Source organism: Camelus bactrianus, chromosome 4, assembly GCF_048773025.1.
Source record: "Camelus bactrianus isolate YW-2024 breed Bactrian camel chromosome 4, ASM4877302v1, whole genome shotgun sequence".
NCBI lineage: Eukaryota > Metazoa > Chordata > Mammalia > Artiodactyla > Camelidae > Camelus > Camelus bactrianus.
The window spans coordinates 90947871-90966443 of record NC_133542.1 but is presented as its reverse complement, the minus strand read 5'-3'; the positions used below and the strand labels follow the sequence as shown (position 1 = coordinate 90966443).

The 18573-nt window shown below is 45.4% G+C and overlaps 1 protein-coding gene across 4 annotated transcripts in view; it reads left to right on the top strand.

The window, feature by feature from the left end:
* NFX1 (nuclear transcription factor, X-box binding 1) overlaps positions 1–9748 on the top strand; it is a 57196-nt gene extending 47448 nt beyond the window's left edge. For 2 of the 4 annotated variants that reach the window (XM_010967373.3, XM_010967374.3), the window contains exons 17-24: positions 35–108; positions 894–995; positions 1551–1592; positions 5856–5954; positions 6539–6605; positions 7776–7921; positions 8603–8707; positions 9476–9748. In XM_010967373.3, coding sequence (XP_010965675.1) covers positions 35–108; positions 894–995; positions 1551–1592; positions 5856–5954; positions 6539–6605; positions 7776–7921; positions 8603–8707; positions 9476–9548 — 708 coding nt within the window. In that variant the 3' untranslated portion in view covers positions 9549–9748. Of the gene's footprint in view, positions 1–34; positions 109–893; positions 996–1550; positions 1593–5855; positions 5955–6538; positions 6643–7775; positions 7922–8602; positions 8708–9475 lie in introns of those variants that run through there. The other 2 variants (XM_045504672.2, XM_010967375.3) reach the window with 1 other exon arrangement.
* The last annotated feature ends 8825 nt before the right edge of the window (positions 9749–18573 follow it).

The window sequence follows — 18573 nt, the reverse complement described above, 5'->3', positions numbered from 1 at the left end:
TGCTGAAAGTCACTCCAAGTTAATCTTATTTCAGATAGAGCTGCAGTGTGAATGTGGACGAAGGAAAGAGATGATGATTTGCTCTGAAGCATCTAGTACTTATCAAAGGTTAGTGCTACTTAAATGTTAACAATTGGTGGGTCTAGGTAAAGGGTATACATGAGTTTGTTATAGGATCTTTGCAACTGTTGTTAAGGTTGGAAGATTTTTAAAACAAAGTTTCCTGAGTCTAGTTTTTCTGGTTCGAAGAAAAAGTACTGCTTTATGTAGCTTTCCCTCCCTAACTTTAATTTGTAAAATAACCTTTTAATTTCTCCTCCTCCTCCTTTCTCTCTCTCTCCTTTTTTGGTCTTATTACACCATGAGATCAGAAGGGAAGATGTCCTAAAGTTGCATGGATTGCTTTGATGTCCCACCACTTGTGGTGACACAGCCAGGACCAGGTCCTGTGCTCCTGCCCTAGGGTAGGGGTTTCTGACTGTTCTGTGAGGTGTCTTTATAGCCTCCTGAAATCTTGGGACCTGTGTAGGGGCATTAGGTATGGATGGTTTTGTGTATCTCTGAATAGATGAAGAGATGCACCATGGAAATGGGACTTTAGGAGTATGCAGACATCAGATTGGCTGTGTTTGAATACCCACTGAGTGCCTGGCTTTGGCCTGAATGTTCAGGAGGGTACTGAGGAGTGGACGGACTCATTTCCTGTGGAGCTGCTTAAACTGCTTGAAGAGATAACACATAAATATGTGGGTGGTTCATAATAGATGGGCTTCCAAGGCCACACAGATTGTCATGTGTTAGATTTGCCTTGAAAGAAGTGTTCTGTGTGCCTGGTATGAGGAGGTTCTTGTGAAAGTGCAATCCCTTCCTTCCCTTTGTGTTTTATACTGCAGAATAGCTGCTATTTCCATGGCCTCTAAAATAACAGACATGCAGCTTGGAGATTCAGTGGAGATCAGCAGGTTAATTACTAAGAAGGAAATTCACCAAGCCAGGTAATTTTAAAAATGTGTAGCCATACCTTCTTTCTCCTATTAGACTTAATTTCCAGAGGGCAAGAATCATTCGTGTCAGTCCCCCACAGTAAAGCCTTGCACACACAGTAGGTATTCAACAGACATCTGATGTTAAAAGACCACACCCTCTCCAACTGAAGAAATCCTACTAAGGATACAGCTAAGACCAGAGGCTTTTCCAAGCCTCACTGCAGACAGTAGCTGGAGGGAGCAGAGACCTCGATATGTCCAGCCCAGCCCACTGAAAAACAGAGAACCAGAGTGGTGGCTGTGTTGAGAGAAGGAGATGGGGCTGTCATGGGGACACTGGGAGCATTTTGGGGGCTGAGCAGCCAGGGGATACTCTGAAGCCCTCTGAGGACTCCTTGACTCCCATAACCCAGAGGCCTGCCCACCTGTCCTCGAGAGGGACCTTATCCAGCCATTTTTTGGCCAGAGTCTGCTGTTTCCAGGTTGACCATCTAAGAACTTACTGCTGTATAGGAGCTGTGAAACCTGTACTCTGACTTAATTTTTTTTCATTTGTTTCTCAAGGCTGGAGTGTGATGAGGAGTGTTCAGCCTTAGAAAGGAAAAAGTAAGTAGCTTCAACTGCTGTTTTTCTAATTGTCCTTGAGCTCTGTGAATTTGGTGAGAGGGAGCAACCCTTCAAGCATTCACCCAGAACCCACTCTGAGCCTTTTGTTGCTATTGGAGAGCAGGAGAAATTCAGTCATCAAGAACTGAAGTATCTAAGGATAAACCAGTTAGGTGATTTCAGCAGATTTCTGAAACATGAGCTTGTGTAGTTTCAGGCAGGTATAAACATTGCATGCCCCACAGCATACTTATTCAGGGACTGGCTGACTTCCTGATTACAATGAAGATAAGAGGCTTAAAATTCTTCTAATGAACTTTTATGTTGAAGTATAACATACCTATAGAAGATCAGAGCTGTACAGATCAGTGAGTCATCACAAAGTGAATACAGTGGTGTAATCAGCACCCATGTCAAGAGATAGCAAATTACCAGAACCTCTCACACTACACCAAGATAAAACTCTATCTTTGCTTCTAACATTTAGATTATTTTTGTCTGTTTTTGGACTTTATGTAAATGATGAAGTCATACCGTTTGTGTTACTTTTGCCTGGTTTCTTTCATTACACTAGTGACATTCATTCCTGTTGTTGCATGTAGCAGTACTTTGTTCATTTTCATTTCTACATGGTATTTTATTGTATTAAATATCGTCGTTTATCTATTCTGTAGTTACTAGATACATGTGTTGTTATCAGTGTTGGGCTCTTACAAATAATGCTTTGTTAAGAACATCCCTATACTTGCTTTGCTGTGTATATGTACTCATCTGTGTTGGATATAAACTAAGGAATAGAGTTGCTAATGAATAGGGTATGCATATTTTCAGCTTTAATTGATTCTGCCAAACATTGTCCAAAATGGTCGTACCAGGTTACACTCCCACCGGCAGGGTCATGATTCCCATCGCTCTACATTTGTATCAGCCCTTGGAATTGTCAGTCTTTTTAATTTTAATCCATTTTTGTGGATGTATAGCTGGATGTCTTTGAGCTTTTAATTTATAGTTCCCTAATGACTAGTGACGTTAAGCACTTTCCTTTTTTGTGAAGTACCTATTCAAGTTCACTTATTGTTTATTTATGTTACCTGTCTTTTTTCATATTGATTACTAGGATTTCATTATATATTTTGGAAATGAGTCCTTTGTTTTATGTATTTTTTTTCTCCTGTTTTGTGCCTTTACTTTTCACTCTCTAAATGGTGTCTTGATAAACAGAAGTTTCTAATTTTAATATAGTCCAGTTTATCAGTCTTTTCCTTAGTGAGCAATGCTTTTTTATTTAAGAAATATTTGTCTGTCCTGAGATCCTGATGTTATTCTATGTTACTATCTAGAAGCCTTATTTTACCTTTCACATTTAGAGCTACAGTTGATCTGGACTGATTTTTTTTTTTTTTTGAGCATGGTAAAATGAGGATTCATCATTCCATTTTTTTCCATACAAATATTCATTTGACCAAGTACCATTCATCAAAAAAAATTTTTTCCAGTGCTCTGCAGTACCATCTTTGTCTTAAGTAATCGAAATTGTGTGTGGGTTTATTTCTGAGCTCATTCTGTTCCATTGTGCTGGTATCACATTATCTTAATTACTGTACCTTTATAACTGGTAGCATATCTCTTCAAACATGGTCCTTCTTCAAGATTGTCTTGATTATTCCTGGTCATTTGCATTTTCATTTAAATTTTAGAATTAACTTACCAACATCTACCCAAAAAACCTGCTGGGATTTTTATTGAGTTGGTATTTAATTTATAGATCAACTTGGGAGGATTTGATATCTTTATAATTTTGAGACCACTAATCCATGAGCAAAGTATATTTTCCCATTCATGTCTTCTTTGATTTCTCTCAATGATATTTTATAGTTTTCTTTGTGTAGGTTTTGTTTATCTTTAAGTAGATTTGTTCCTTGCTATTCGATTTTTTTAATGCTATTATAAATGGTATTTTTTTCCTTATATCACTTTTTTTAATAGACTTTATTCTTATAGAGCAGTTTCCTTATATCACTTTTAAAATTTAATTTTCTAATTGCTTGTTGCTGGCATATAGAAATACCACTGATATTTGTTGACTTGTATTCACAACCTTGCTAATTACTTATTTCTATTAGCTGTAGCTTCTTTTGGATTTTGCACCCAATCATATCCTCTTATAATTTCTTTCCAATTCTTACTTTTTTCTTTTTCTTGCCTTATTTTGCCAGCTAGGACTCCAGTACAATGTTGAATGGAAAGTGGTGATAATAGATATTTCTGATTTATCCCCAGTCTCTTAGGGAAAGCTTAAAGATTTCACCACTTAATATGATGTTTGCCATAAGGATATATATGAGGATACTATTTATCAGATTAACGAACATTTTATTCAATGACTGGCAGACTTTCTGGTTCCAACAAAGATTAAACGTATAGCTCTGTAAAAATTTTAACAATTAGGGAATTTAGGTAAAGGATATATAGGAGTTCACTATAGCATTCTTGTAATTTGTGTTTCTTTGAAAATTTTTCAAGATGAAAAGCAGAAACAGACAAATGCAAACAAAATACAGTCTTGTTTTACCTTGAAGTTTGACTTGCAACGGTTGTTAACAGTACCTCTTTACATGGCTAAATGGGTAAAATATAATATGATGATTAATAACACTGCCCAAATTTCCCTTGATTTGACCTTTGTGGTAACTGTAATAACTGCTGTTCAAAGCTCTTGCCCTTTAAGAACTGTCACATTGTGCTCAGCTGCAAAATGTGAACCTAAGAATCCTGAGTATTCAGAAATACTGATGACACAGAAGGCCTCCAAATCACGGAAATGCACCTTTGTGTAGTTGAGACAGTATTGTGTAGTAGTTAGAGCCAGCCAGCGCTCTGGAGTTAGATTGCCCAGATTCACAGATCACTTAGCTATGAGACCTTGGGCAAATCACATTCTCTCTCTAAGCTTTAATGTGTTTTAAATGTCTGTGGAAATGGTGACAATAATAGTATCTACCTCCCTGAGTTGTTACAAGGATTAAGGCATAAAAACTAAGGATAATATACAGAAAACTCATGGAAGAAGCCTAACACACAGTAGGTGCTCAGTTAATGTCATTTATTGATTAGAACTAGCTATTTCTGAAAGCTTTTTGAATTTGTCCTCAATCTTCAAATGATAACATAGTGACCCTCACTGTATAAGGATTCTTAAACACTCACAGATCTAAGAAAAAAAAGAAACAGAAAATTTAAAAAGAAAATGCCATCTAAGTTTACAAATATATGTTCCATTGCAGAAATGAAAAACTGGCAGGCCAAATTCAGCTCACAGACATGCTTTATTGGTGTTTATATCTGAATTAGTGGCCAACTAATCAAAACATCAAAAGATCTTCCCCCTAAGAATTCTCTTGAAAATTTGAAAATTAAAACTCTATTTAAAAATTAGGAAATCTAGCAACAGTAAACCATATTCTTATGGGCATCAAACTTGTAAGAGACCTCTGTCTCCGTATAAAAGAAAATTGTACTAAGTGCTAAGCTGAATTTTATCTACCTGTTTAAAAAAAAAAAAAGACATAGCTGGATATTGGTGAGATGCCACAAGACTCATGCACTGCTGGTCAAAACAAAACATTTAAAGAAATCTAAATGGAAAATGTTTAAGTATATTGTGGGATATATGTAATTAGAAGAGTATGCAGCTGTTAACACAGGGAGTGTGAAAACCAAACAGTAATATGAGAAATGCTAATCATATAATAATAAGGTAGAAAAAGATCAAAGTTTTATATAAACTGATTGCAACTACTTAAAACTACAGAGGAAAAATCTAAAAGGAAATGTATTAAAAATACTGCAGTGCTTATGTTAATGAAATTCTTTATTTTCTAGACTTTCTGTAAGGTGATGTTAATTTTAGTATTATCTGTCTACTTTATATATCTGATGTTTAGGTGAAGCCTCAGGGAAAGTCATCCCCCAGCAACCATCCCCAGTACTCTTACTCCCCCAGCTTATCTCCCCCAGCTTATTACTCTTATCTCCTCACCAAACAATTTAAGTCCCCAGTGTCAGCCTGTAGCTTGCTCAGACTCATCTAGAGCTGTCTTATTTTATTCTATGAAAACAATTCAGTATCTTGTCCCAAGTTGTTCTTATTTTCCTTAATCATTAATATAGAGAACTTAGGACATGATGGGCACTCTGTTACTATAAGATAGTTTTCCTCCCCCACATCCTTTCTTTTTATTTACCTACTTCTCTCACTTTCAGGCGGTTAGCAGAGGCATTTCATATCAGTGATGATTCTGATCCTTTCAATGTACGTTCTTCAGGGTCAAAATTCAGTGACAGTTTGAAAGAAGATGCCAGGTATGTAACTTGTTACCTACTTTCTTGATTGTGGCTTAACAGAGTGTTTGGTCTTTTAAAATGTAGTAACTAATATGTAATCCTCTGTGATTGAACCAGTTTGTATATGTTATAGAGGATTATATGATGTTTAATAAAAATCCTTCTCTTGGTCTCTTAAAACTGTCCTGTTAAAGAATTGAACTTGGAGAGAGAGAGAGTGTGTGTGTGTGTGTGGTGTCTTTGCGGTAGGAGTTGGGGCCCCCTCCAAAGGCTGGACTAGTAGAATTGAAGGATCTCTGGCCACCCACATCACAATCACGTGGGCAGTCCTCACATGGGTGGTAACAGGTCTTATTTCCCTTGTGTCTCCTGGCTCTCTGATGGCTATTCCTCCTTCCATCTTCTCTTTTCTCATATTTGTTTTCTTATTTTCTCTTCCTTTCTTCCATCAAGTCCAACCTTCTGTTATGTGACAATTCCTGACTTCTGCAGTTTTTCTGCCCACATTGTCCATTGTCTGCACTTAACAGAGAGGGTGGGTGGAAGGGACTCTCAAAAGAGCAGAAACAGATGAAATTAATTGTGCTGATTTCTCATTTCAGGAAGGATTTAAAGTTTGTCGGTGACATTGAGAAGGAAATGGAAGCCCTTGTGGAGGCCGTGAATAAGGTTGAAGTCAAAACATCCAACTGGACATGTCTCTAAGGCCAGCTTGATAAAAAGTCCCAGAAACACTTGTCGGTGTAAAGTAGTTATAGGAAAAAGCCACAACTTCCTTGGGGATCATTATCTTTCCCAAAAGCCCAGCCATTATAACATCATGGAAGCCCTGTTCTGGTTCAGGAAAGATATCTGCAATAATATTAAATATAAATAAAAATCCTAGCTCAGTGCCTAAGAATGGGTGAAGAAACTCAGGACAAAGGGGACCCAGTAGGGATGCTTAGGAAGACCTGCTGGGTCCTCAGATCTCTGAAGGGCTGTTGTATATTTGGACACACTGGTTCTCATTTACCCCAAAGGCAGGAGAGGAGAGGAACCCTGGGGCAAAGATAAAAAGTTGAATAACTGGAGCTGAAGAGTAGTGGCTTAGCCTCCTTCAAGAGAGTGAAGCCTGTCCTAGAGGCAGCCATGGATGTCAAGGAGCTAGTTTTAAGCAAAAAAGTCTCTGATTTAATCAGAAGCAGCCAGCCCCACGGTGACTCCTTCTTCATTCCAGGGGGACTCAGTGAGGATGAGATGGCTGCTTTAGCTCCACATCTAATGAAGAGGGATTTCCTTCCCGCCATCTCCTCACCCCCTTGCCTTCCTCCCTTCTGTTGCCACTTCCCAGCAAGATACTAACACAAAGGAGAAGATGAATCATTGTTCCCCTCCTGACCAGGAAACCTGAGCAAGTGTGTTTCTCTGCTGTGTGTCTGTCTGTACACTCATGATTTTTAGTGTACAGTGTACTTTTTTATAAGATTTTAATTTTGTAAGTCTTCAATTTATTTAGTAATTTCTTGGGAGCATCACTCGTTCCCCAGTTACAGGCCCTCTCAGGAGGAACCATTACACTGTTCTTGTCAGTCTCAGTTTACTAACCCTTTGACCCCCTAACCCTAGCCAGCTGGTACTGTGTGACTCACAGAGGAGATGAAAGAAGTGCATCAGCCCTCACCCTCCCACATCCCCGGCTTGCTTGGCAGTCAGTGAATTGCAGTCCGCTGTGGGCCTCCAAAATGCAGCTGCCTCTTTATTGACCCAGGCTCTTCTGGGATGGTGGGAAAGACCTCTGTAGGCATATTCTGTTTTCGAGATGATTTTATCAATAAGTCATCTTTTCTTTCGGTACAGGGAAAGAATAGTAAGAAGAGCCACTGCTTCCCTCCCATGAACAGAGACCACCGCCGGATCATCCACGACCTGGCCCAAGTGTACGGCCTGGAGAGCGTGAGCTATGACAGTGAACCGAAGCGCAATGTCGTGGTCACTGCAGTCAGGTGGGTTGATCTTGCCATCCCAGGAGGAGCTGCTCAGTGGGGCAGACAGGACCTGGGAAGCAGGGCCAGTCAATATTTGCTTTTCTTACTTCCTCTGTTGGGAGAATAGGTAGAAAATCTGCCTCTGGGACAGCCATTCTGAACCGATCTAAAGAGCTGAACCAGAAAGTAAAGCCCATGCCTCAGTCCTCAGAGCAGACACACCTAAAGGATACAAACCTCAGGTCCGTCCAGATCCACATGAGAGACTCTGAGGGCCTCGGGTGGGTGCCTGCCCATCACATCTGCGCTTCTTCCCCTTGTGTCTTCCTGGCATGATAGAAACAGAAAGAATGCTGGCCTGTGACTACAGTGTTTGCCATTAGAGGAAACAGAGGTAGTAGTGTGAGCCAGCAGGGGACAGAAGGACCTAGGATCACTGTCAGAACCTGAGGGAGTCAGAAGAACTTCCCAAAAAAGAAAGCTCAAGTGTGAGATGAGAGGACACAGGTAACAGGCCCAGCAGAGGTGGGTGAAAGGGGCAAGGGTTACATGAAGTCATCCATGCTCGAGAGGAGACAGGTTCTATCCAAGGGTGCGCCACAGCATCGTAGTGAGTGCCACGGACTAGATTTCCAGCTGTCTGCCTATCTCCACAAACAGCTCTCACTTTTCAATGCTTTGTGTTCTGACTTTTATCAGAGGGAAGTCTATTTGTCCTCCTACCACGCTGACAGGTGTCCTTGAAAGAGAAATGCAGTCACGGCCTCCACCACCAATTCCTCATCACAGACATCAGACAGACAAGTAAGGGTTCTTCAGCTGCTTTCCAAAGGGCCCCGGTCAGAGAAGACAGCGGGGACTGAACTGTCCTGGGCTGCACCAGCCATTGGCAGCTTCCTTGGGCCTGGCCTTGGGGCATTGTGTTGAGATTAATAAGGTTTGGCAGCATTGCTGAAAGTTGCTGGGAAACCCAGGAGGGTCCCTGCTCCTGTTCTGGCCTTCCACACAGAAGCCCTAGCAGTACCTCCTACACAGAACCTCTGGGAGGGTGGGTAGGGAAGTTTACAAGGTCACCATGAGGGTCATAGCAGTCAGTGCCCCCTGGAACTGACCAGGACAGCTAGGTGCTGCCCATTGGGCACAGCCTCAGCCAGGAGTGTCTGGGGCCATGTAACTCCCCAGGATCAGCCTCACTCCACCCCCGGGAAGCAGATGGCCCGGATTCCAGTCAACACAGGCTGCGTTTCCATGTGTTAGACCACAGCTGTGTCCAGTACCACCTGGACATTGGCCTATTTATGCCATATGCTATCTTTTTTTTTCTTTGCTTGCTTTATTTTTTTTATAAGACTTTACTGTGGAAAAATTTTGGAGTAGAGAAAATACTGTTAATATAATATATTAACATAATCCTCTGTGTGCCTATCACCAAATTCCAACACCAGTTTATGTGGACTCCACTGTCTTATCAAAGCTTCACATATGGAAAATCATCTGATCCTTAACTTTCCAAAACCTGAATCTATTTCTCTCAAACAAGAAAAGATTGATCATTCCATGTTTGCTTTTCAGGAATCCTGGGAGCAGTAATTTACAGAAAATAGCCAAGGAGCCAGTAATTGACTACTTTGATGTCCAGGACTGAGAAGATCAAGATGCACTTAGAAAAAAGAATGACTAGGTGTGGTGGAGACTCGTTTGCCAGCAGAGAAATCATGCTTTTTCCCAATTGCCTTGTGGAATCACAGCTCACATACTGTCTTGTACTGATACATCCAGAGCATGAGTGTGTCAGAAATCCCTTTGTCCTCTCTTCGTCTATATAAAGTGTTTAGTATGGCCAGATCTCTGACTGGACGGTCACTAGTGATTCAGTCATTATTTGCAGAGGCTCCTCACACCACTGCCATGGTTGCTTCGAGGGTTGGGGCAACACTGAGCTTGATTTAGACAAAACGAGAATTTTAGCTTGATAGTGTCACTTAGTCATGGTCTCAGTTGTCCCAGTTATCCATCCTCCTGAAAATGCTTGCAGCATCAGACACATTTCTTCCTTAATCCAAAGTGATCACAATCTTCAGAAAGACCCAGGCGAACCTCGCAGTCCAAAATACCAGACATTGAATTAGTACCCCACATCTGGATTCATACATGTCATGTTAAACCCAGCTGTCTTATCTGAGTCTTTTGCCAAAAACTCTCATAGGTCTGCCTAGCTGAACTTATTTTAATAGTTCTCAGCACCATCAGTTCCAGACCTAGAAGAGGGGTCAGGAGGATCTAAAGAATTCCATCTTCTGGAGTCCAGGGAGTTGCATCTCATATCGCATCACTGAGCCTATCTGGTGACAGACATGTTAGCTCTCCAACATGATGGTAGAAGACACAGAGCAAGGCCCTCCTACCAGATTCGCACTGTGGCCTCTGTGTACTGACCAGTGCAGCCCTAACTCCTCTGGTTGAGAAAGAATCTTAGGGACACTTACCTTTCCTGTGTTGCTTTCTCCCAGGCTTGCAGCAGCCGTATTGGTGTTCCCTGTCTCTGAGCTCTGGACCTCTGTTTGAATATTCAGAGAACTATGTGGACAGTCCAGGGCTTATGCCAGCAACCCACTGGAGGCATTCTTCAGGCTCCTTTAAAGGCAGGTACATCAGAAGTTACGTTAGTTTGGCCCTTTTGCATTGGCGCCTCTCCAGCATGGAGGCCAAACTTCCATCAACTTCCTTCTGCTCCAGAACAGGCCACAAGGCCCAGAGTAACAGGAGGAGAACTGAGAAGTGACGTCACAAACTGGCACTTAATTTTCATAGGAAGAGCAGGGCTGCCCTTTGGTCCTGATCCACATGATCTGCCTTGAAAGGGGACAGGCGAGTGGAGGGGAGAGATGGAGAACCACAAGACCACCTTTGCCTGAGCCTGTTAGCAGTGGCCCCACACCCGGCAGGAAGCTCCTGAACAGCTGTTCCTCTTACAAGCAGTGGGTTCAGTGGGTGAACTGTACATTGAGAGCATCTCAGAATCAGCAGAAGGCAGGAGACCTGATTTCAGATTCCAGCTCTGCCACATAACAACTTGCCGTTTGGTGGGGTGTAGATATCACCTACCTCACCAGGGTTGTGAGGATTAAGGGAGGTAACAGGCATGGAGATGCCTGATCTGTTATAGGTGCTGAAAGTTTATAGTATCGAAAATAAAGAAGCATCTTCTCTTTCCATAATATCAGCCAAGTGAAAAGTTAGAATGTTAGGCAGGCCACTTCTGGTGAGTGCTTGCATACCTCCTCATACCAGCCTGTGCTAGGGCTGTGGGAAGCAGATGTGGCCTGTTCTTTTACAGTTAGCGTGCCAGTGGGGGACACATACCTGAACAAATACAATGAAATTATTTGCTCTGGCATAAATAGGTCATTAGTCTGTTTATTAAAATTTGAAGAGCCATACAAGGAGTTTTTTTGTGGCATGCTAGGAACGGCTTAGCTCTCATGCTTGGGGGAAGGACCCCAGATGGGAAAGGAAAACAGAAGGAAGCATTTAAGCTGAGTCTTGAGATAGTAGATGGCCATTTTCAGAAGGAGAGAGGCATGCCAAGTGAAAAAACGCACGAGACGAGCCCAGGGCTGTGGTTTGTGGTAGGTTTGAGGAAGGGTTATTTGTCCAGAGTGGACAGACTATTGGAGGGGCAGGTGATGAAGCTGGAGAGGTTAGGCGGGTCAGTTTGTGGAGAGCCACAGGGAGCCAGTGAAGGATCCTCCGTAGAGAGCAGCACAGCTGGATTTACAATCTAGGGCAGGAATTGGCAAAGGTTTTCTGTAAAGGGCCAGATATTTTAGGCTTTGAGAGCCATAGAGTTTCTGTTGCAGCTGCCCAACTCTGCCATTGTAGTGTGAAAGCAGCCCCAGACAGTACACAAACGAATGAGCATGACTGTTGTAATAACATTTCATAGACATTAAGTCAGAAATTCATGGAATTTTAACATGTCACAAAAATCCTTTTTTTCCCCCAACCATCCCAACCATTTAAAACTGAAAAGAAAACATTCTTAGCTCATGAGTTACACAAAAACAGGCAACAGGCTGGATTTGGCCTGGACCTCAGTTTGCCCACCCTGTTCTAGAGCAGTCACGCAGGCAGGGGTTGGAGGGCAAACTTTGAGGCAGGAAACCCAACCAAGAGATGCCAGAGTGATCCAAGTGAGGAGAGGGTGGTGGGAGTTGGTGCTGCGAAGAGGGAAGAGGTTCAGGAGCTCCAGTGGGCTGCCAGGGTTCAGCAGGGAGCTAGCCCTGCCCAGATCACCCAGGGCACCTCAGACCCCCTCAGCAAATGGAAGCTGTTGCTCATGGGTTTGGTGGGTTCTCCATTAAGCAGAGGCCTTAGACAAAATTTTATAGGTCTGACTAAATTATATTCAGCGTAGACTAAGGGGAAAGACCCCTCCAGCCCATACATAGGGGGAGCCTGTGGGCACCAGGACCCCACGTTTGCTCCCTGAGAAGCAGGTGATATCTTCCTACTCCAGCCCCACTGTCTGCTTCTACAGGAGTTTCTTCATGGAGCCAGAGCTTTCCAGAGACTAAGGTCTTAATTCTGGAATTCCCTCTTGCTCATCTGGCAGGGCTGGTTTCTCTCAACAGTGGTGCCAGCCTGGCGTGCAGGGGGAGGTGTGCAGGATGGAGATGAAAGCAGCCCTCCTGACTGCAGGGTCTGCGTGAAGCTGCTCTGGATCCTGTCCTGGACAGGGCCTGGACTGGCTGGGGAACAGGCCAGGAGGAGGGAACATGGAATGTCGGTTTTGTGGGGGAGGTGCAGAGGATCAAACAGTGGTCCTGAGGTTTAGGTTTGGAGGAGTCCTTCCCCCCAGGTGCCAGCCTTGCTTCATGACTAAAATCCTAGAGACCTTATTCTCAGGAAAACCTGCCAGTGTGCCTCCTCTTCCAAAGTTGTGGAGGAGGCCAGGCCTGGCCAGAACTGCTTCACCTTCACAGACCACCTTCCTCGTCAGTCCCCTCACACACCCTGCCTCACCCTTCAGGAAAGTTCTGCCTCCCAAACTCCCCACATGGCCTCAGCACTTGTGTCCATACCATCCCCCTTGGCCTTTTAGAGCTCTCAATCCCAGGGCCAGACCAACTCCAGTCTGGAAAGGCCTAGCCAGAAGGGACAAATCTCCAAGGGGTGTCACAATGTGTGCCAGGCCAGGACTGGAATCCAGGCCTCAGGTTTCCCAAACTAGAGCCACCCTAGGCCAGGAGGGGGCTGAGATCTCAGGAAAAGGGGAGCTGTCTTCCCCAAACAGAATTCCCCTGGAGTCCTCAGTGGCTCAGGCTGCCCCCAGCCCCAAGCTTCTTGCACACAGCCTCTTGGGAGACCTGGCTGCAGAGAACCCAGCTAAACTGCTGGGATAACCGATTGGCTGCCTCAACTCACTTGAGACCCTGGGCAGTTTGCTTCAAGTGTCTGGGCATTGGTTTCCCCACCCATCAGGTGGGTAATAGTTACTGCCTGTGTGCTGCCCCAAGCCTTTGGAAGGGTAGACAGGGTCTGAGGTTGTGAAGGTCTCCCAGTGTCATGTGGCATCTCACCATGGTCAGGCCTCTAAACCTGTCCCAGGACTGTCTCAGGGCATAGGGAGAAAAGGAACAGAGCAGTTGTGAGGCTGCTCTGGCAAGAGCTGGGGCTTCCAATCACATCCCCCCTTATACCACCTCCACCCCCGCCTACCCCAAATCTGCCACATGGGTGAGGGAATCAGAAGTCTTCATCTTCCCACACTTTGCCAAGAATCTCTTCTAATAGTAGATAACAGCTTTTGAGCACTTTTGATACACTAAGCTCATCTGTTTTACTCCTCAACACCTGTAAATATGCATCCTTATTATTCCTGTTATCCCCATTTTACCCATGGGGAAGCTGGAGATTGGAGAAGTTAGGTCACTTCCCTAAGATCACTCAGTGAATTGGGGATCTGAAATTCCTGCTAGGTCTGACTCCAAAACTGTGTCCTCTCCACTCCACGGCAAAGCAGTGGCGGCTCACACAGCTCATCCTGGAGTCCCTGGGACTCTGTGGCCCAGCAGGTCAGGACAAGTGGGAGGGAAGTTTACACCATGTCCCAAAGTAGAGAATACCCCAGAAGATGAGGCCTTTTCCTACAGTAGCCATGAGAGGGCAGTGTGTATCCCCAAATCAGGAGCCTGGGGATGGGGTGGGACAAGTGCTTGCACTTTGCCTCAGGAAAGCATTATTTAAAACTTTATAGAAGCACTTATAACTGATCGTTTAAGTCATCACCTTTCCATTTCTTTTTTTTATATGTACTCTTTTCTGCTTGTTGACAAACCGAGTAGAAGCACAGGAGGAAAAACATAAGCCACGCAGATATCTGAAGGAAGGTCATCCCAGGCAGAGGGAACAGCCATGGCAAAGGCTCATTGGTGGAAACATGCCATGCAGCTTGAAGGAACAGCAAAGCCATCAGGCCATAGGGAAGTGAATAGAGGAGAGAGTGGCAGGGGCATTGAGGCCATTGGAAGGCTTAGGGCAGAGGAGTGAATGACAAGATCTGGCTCGTTTTGGGAAAGGATCACCCCAACTGCTGTATTGAGACTAGACTGTAGGGCTGAGTCAGAGCAAGGGAGACGCTGAAAGACCACTGCTGTAGTCCAAGACTGAGGCGACAGTGGTTCAAACCTGGGATGCTGAGAAGTGTTTTGATTCTAGATACAAATTGCAGATTTGCTGACAGCTGGGATGTGGGGTGTGAGAGAAGGGAGCAGAGATGACTTCAAAATTTTTGGCCTGAGCAATGGGAAGATTGAATTTACCGTTTACTGGGATAGGAAAGTGTGGGAGGAGTAGGTTTGCGGGATGAAAATCTGTCCAGTGGGCGGTTGTCCATGGCAGTCTGAAGTCTGGAGGCAGGATTGAGCTAGAAATCTAATTTGGGGAGCTGTTGACATATAATGGTATTTAAAGACTGGTGAAATCATTTTGGAAGGGAGAATGAAAGAGAAGAGATCCAAGGATTTTGCCTTCGGCACTCTGTCTTCTAGAGGGCAGGGATCTGAGGGCAGGGCAGGAATCAATAATTGCCAGAGCCGAGCTGGGTGCTGAAGCTGTAGGACCCAGGGCTATAGGGAAGTCCCGTGAGGTGAGGATCTCTGGGGCTTTTTTTCCACATTGCCCTCACTTGTCCTCACTGGTCTGAACTGCCCACCAAGGGAAGGGACTGGCCCCAAGTCACAAGTCAGTTAAGACCCCAGAGTATTCAGGCTCCTGGGGCCAGGATACATCATAGGCCTTTGCTGCCTTACTCCCTTTAGCCATCTTTAAAACATGAATGCTCCCCACGGCACCATCATCTCTCTCTGGGCCACCTCGTCCATCTGCAAAGCTTTAAGTGCCACCCTGCGCTTAAAAGGTCTTTCTCTAGCTCCTGTCTTTCCCTGGGTATCCCACGAGTACCTCTAATTCAGCACATCCAACCTCCAGACTATTTCCTGGTGTCTCCATCAATCTCCCTCTATCAAGTCTCCCCTAACCTGGCACTGGGCCTCCCTTAGGAGTTCATCTTCTCTCTAATGTCCCCAGATCTGGGGCCAGAGGCCAGGGCATAGGTGGAGGAATGTGGGAAGGCAGTAAGGGCAGGAACACATTCTTGCTGGCCCTGGCAGGGCTGTTGCAGGAGCCTGTTGGAACCCCCATCTGAGGAATCCTTTTTATAGGCCAGTAAGGCTTTGGTTAAGTCCCTGGAGGACTTAAAGGCTCAGCCTTAGATTTATAGCCTCATCTGTTCCTGGATGTACCTGGCTCTGAACTATGTCTCCTCTTTCAGCCTCTGAGCCTCCAGCACCCACTCACTCAGGCCCCACACTGGACCCAGAGCATCCCCTCCAGAAGGCTGTGCTCACACCCTCCAGCACCTTCCCCTACCACCACCTTTGCTCCTGAACACAGGCACAAGGGCAGACAGTGAACTCTGGCAAGCTCTACCCTGCCTTGCTCCATCATACTGGAATGCTAATGGGAAAACTGAAGCAGGAAGTGCCTCACTCCTTGGCCAGGTGACCCGCATTTTGTAGGTGAGGAAGCTGAGGCACAGAGAGGGTCAATAACCCATCAGAGCTTGGTAGAGGGCACTTGAATGTTTGGAGCTTTTGTTTATTCAAGGGCTTTTTGATTCTGTTTTTTGAGTGTTTTACTGTTATTTTAACTGTACCTGTATGTTTTATACACATGTTGAAAGACTATGTTTCACAATTTAAAGACCAAGCGAAAACCAGCAGAGATCATGTCAACAAAGGATTGGAATCCCTACTTTCTACCCCTTACTGAGCCAACTTCCCAGGGCCTCAGATTCCTTAGGTGTCAGATGGGCATGGTGACATGACCACGAGAGGAGGCAGAGTGGTAACAGCACACAGCCTCCCCACGTGCCAGGCATAGCTCATTTCATTGTCCCAGCAGCCCTGGGAGGTGGGAGCTATTACAATCCTGTCCTACCTGGTCATACAGCTAGTGAGTGGCAGAGCGGGTATTTGGATCCAGGCGGGCTGGCCTCATTCTGCTCTTAGGTGCCATAGAGTGAGTAGGTGCCCTGCAGCACACGGGAGGCAAGGTCCCCCCATTCCCACTCTGGATTCAGTACAGGGGTGGGTGCAGGCCAAGGTCAGGCTGTGAGACTCTGAGTGGCCACAGCTTTCCTTTGAGTAGAAAGGTCCAGCCGGAGATGGCTACTCCCACCTCTTCGGGTGCTACAGGACTGCATCTGAGGGAGGAGATGGTGAGACCAGCCAGACCAAGGTGCTGTCTATGGGTGTCTGTCCCTCGAGGCCCTGAGTGGGAGTGGAAGTGGGTGAACAGCAGGCCAGACAGGGAATAAAGGGCTCTTCGCAGAGCCAGGACTACCAGGCTGAGGCCCAGCCTTCATCTGCAAAACCCTGGAGGGGCTTGGCCTAAGGCTGGGAGTCATTTCTGTCCCCATCTCAAATAGCCTAAGTTGGCATTGGGGCAGGGGGCAGTTGTGAAGTCATGACATGAGGCTTTGAAGTGCTGGAAGAAGTCAGCATTGGGAGGCTCCGGAAACACCAACAGATCCAAGCCTCATTGGACAGATAGGGAAACTGAGGCCCAGGAAAGGGAAGGGTCCTGTCCAGGTCCATAGCCAGTACATGCTGTCCTGGGACCAGGAGAATGGGAGAGGAGCCAGAGCTCACATCCCGGCCTGGCTCCCAGAGCTGCACAAATATGCCTCCTGAGTTCAGCAAGGGAGTGGTTACAGAAGGAACTGTGTGAGCAAAGCCAAGAGCAGGCTCCCTTAAGGCGCCATAATGCTGGCCTCACCTCATACTGCCTGCTTCCTTCCTTCCTGCAGTGGGACCTGCCTCTCTCCTCCAGAGACCTCCCCCACCTCTGCCCCAAGCCTTGGCCTCACTTCTTCCCAGGCCTGGCCTCAGCTCACCCTGCTCTCCTCATTTCTCTGACCTCATCTTCTTCCGCTCTTCCCAACTCTTTCCATTCCAGCAATGGTCCTTCCATGCCCAAACCTCAGGGCCTTTTCCTGGCTATTTCCCCAGCCTGGCATGCTCTTCCCCCACGTATCCACATGGCTCACTCCCTCACCTCCTTCAGGTCTTTGCTTAGTCACCATCTCAGGCCTCCAGTCTTCACATCCTCACACACTTCCTATCCTGCTTTCCTGCTTTTCTCCTTAGCATGTATCTCGAGCACACATGTTTTGCAGAGAACATCAACTCCATGAGAACAAGGATTTCTTTTAATCTTATTTGTGCCTGTATCCTCAGTGCTAGAATGCTGTCTTGCACGTTTGTAGGCTTTCAACCGAAGTCTGCCAAGAGAACGAAAGGGCTGAAGGCTCTGTGACCCAGTCAGGACTCATCTGAGCCTGACATTGGAATCAGAATCTGCAGGATGTTATGGGCAATGGGCCTAGTGCAGGTCTGTGGCAAAGCAGTGGACAGCAGGCAGGGGTTCTGGATGTCCTGCCTCTGAAGCCACCTCCCAGGGACATGAGGATGCCAGAAGGCTGAAGTGGTCAGTGAGGGGCAGAAGAGGGTAGGAACCAGAATCCTGGGGCCTGTGTATGCCTCTCCCACCTGTGACTGAGGCCTTAGGATCATACTGCTCTGGAAGACCAGGAACAAGAAAGGCCATATTCCTTGTGTCCACAGGGCCATTGAGGCTGAAAGAGGTGAAGAGACTTGTCCAGGGTCACAAGGCGAGGCAGATGGCTGGCCTTCCAGCTGTGGGCCCTTCCATAGCTACTCCCAGGCTTGGTTCCCTGCCTCAGAGCCTCCCACTATGGGATGTCAGACACACTCAAGTCTCTCCTTCCTCCCTGCAGCCCCAACCCTGTGATCTCAGCAGGCCCCACGACACCTGTCACTCTTCCTACCACCTGTTCTTGCTATTCCTTCTTCATCCTTTAAAATACATGATACCTACAAATGCATATGTATCAGTTATATGTTAAAAGCACAAGGATATAACAAATCCACAAATTTACCCAACTCTAGAACTAGAAAATTATTAATAGCTTGCACGACCACCCCTGTGCTCCTCCCCGTCTTATCCGCCATCCCTGTCTCCCTGAAGGAACTGTCTCTTCTTTTTGTTTTTTAAAGTGGTTTTATCACATAAATGCACCCAAG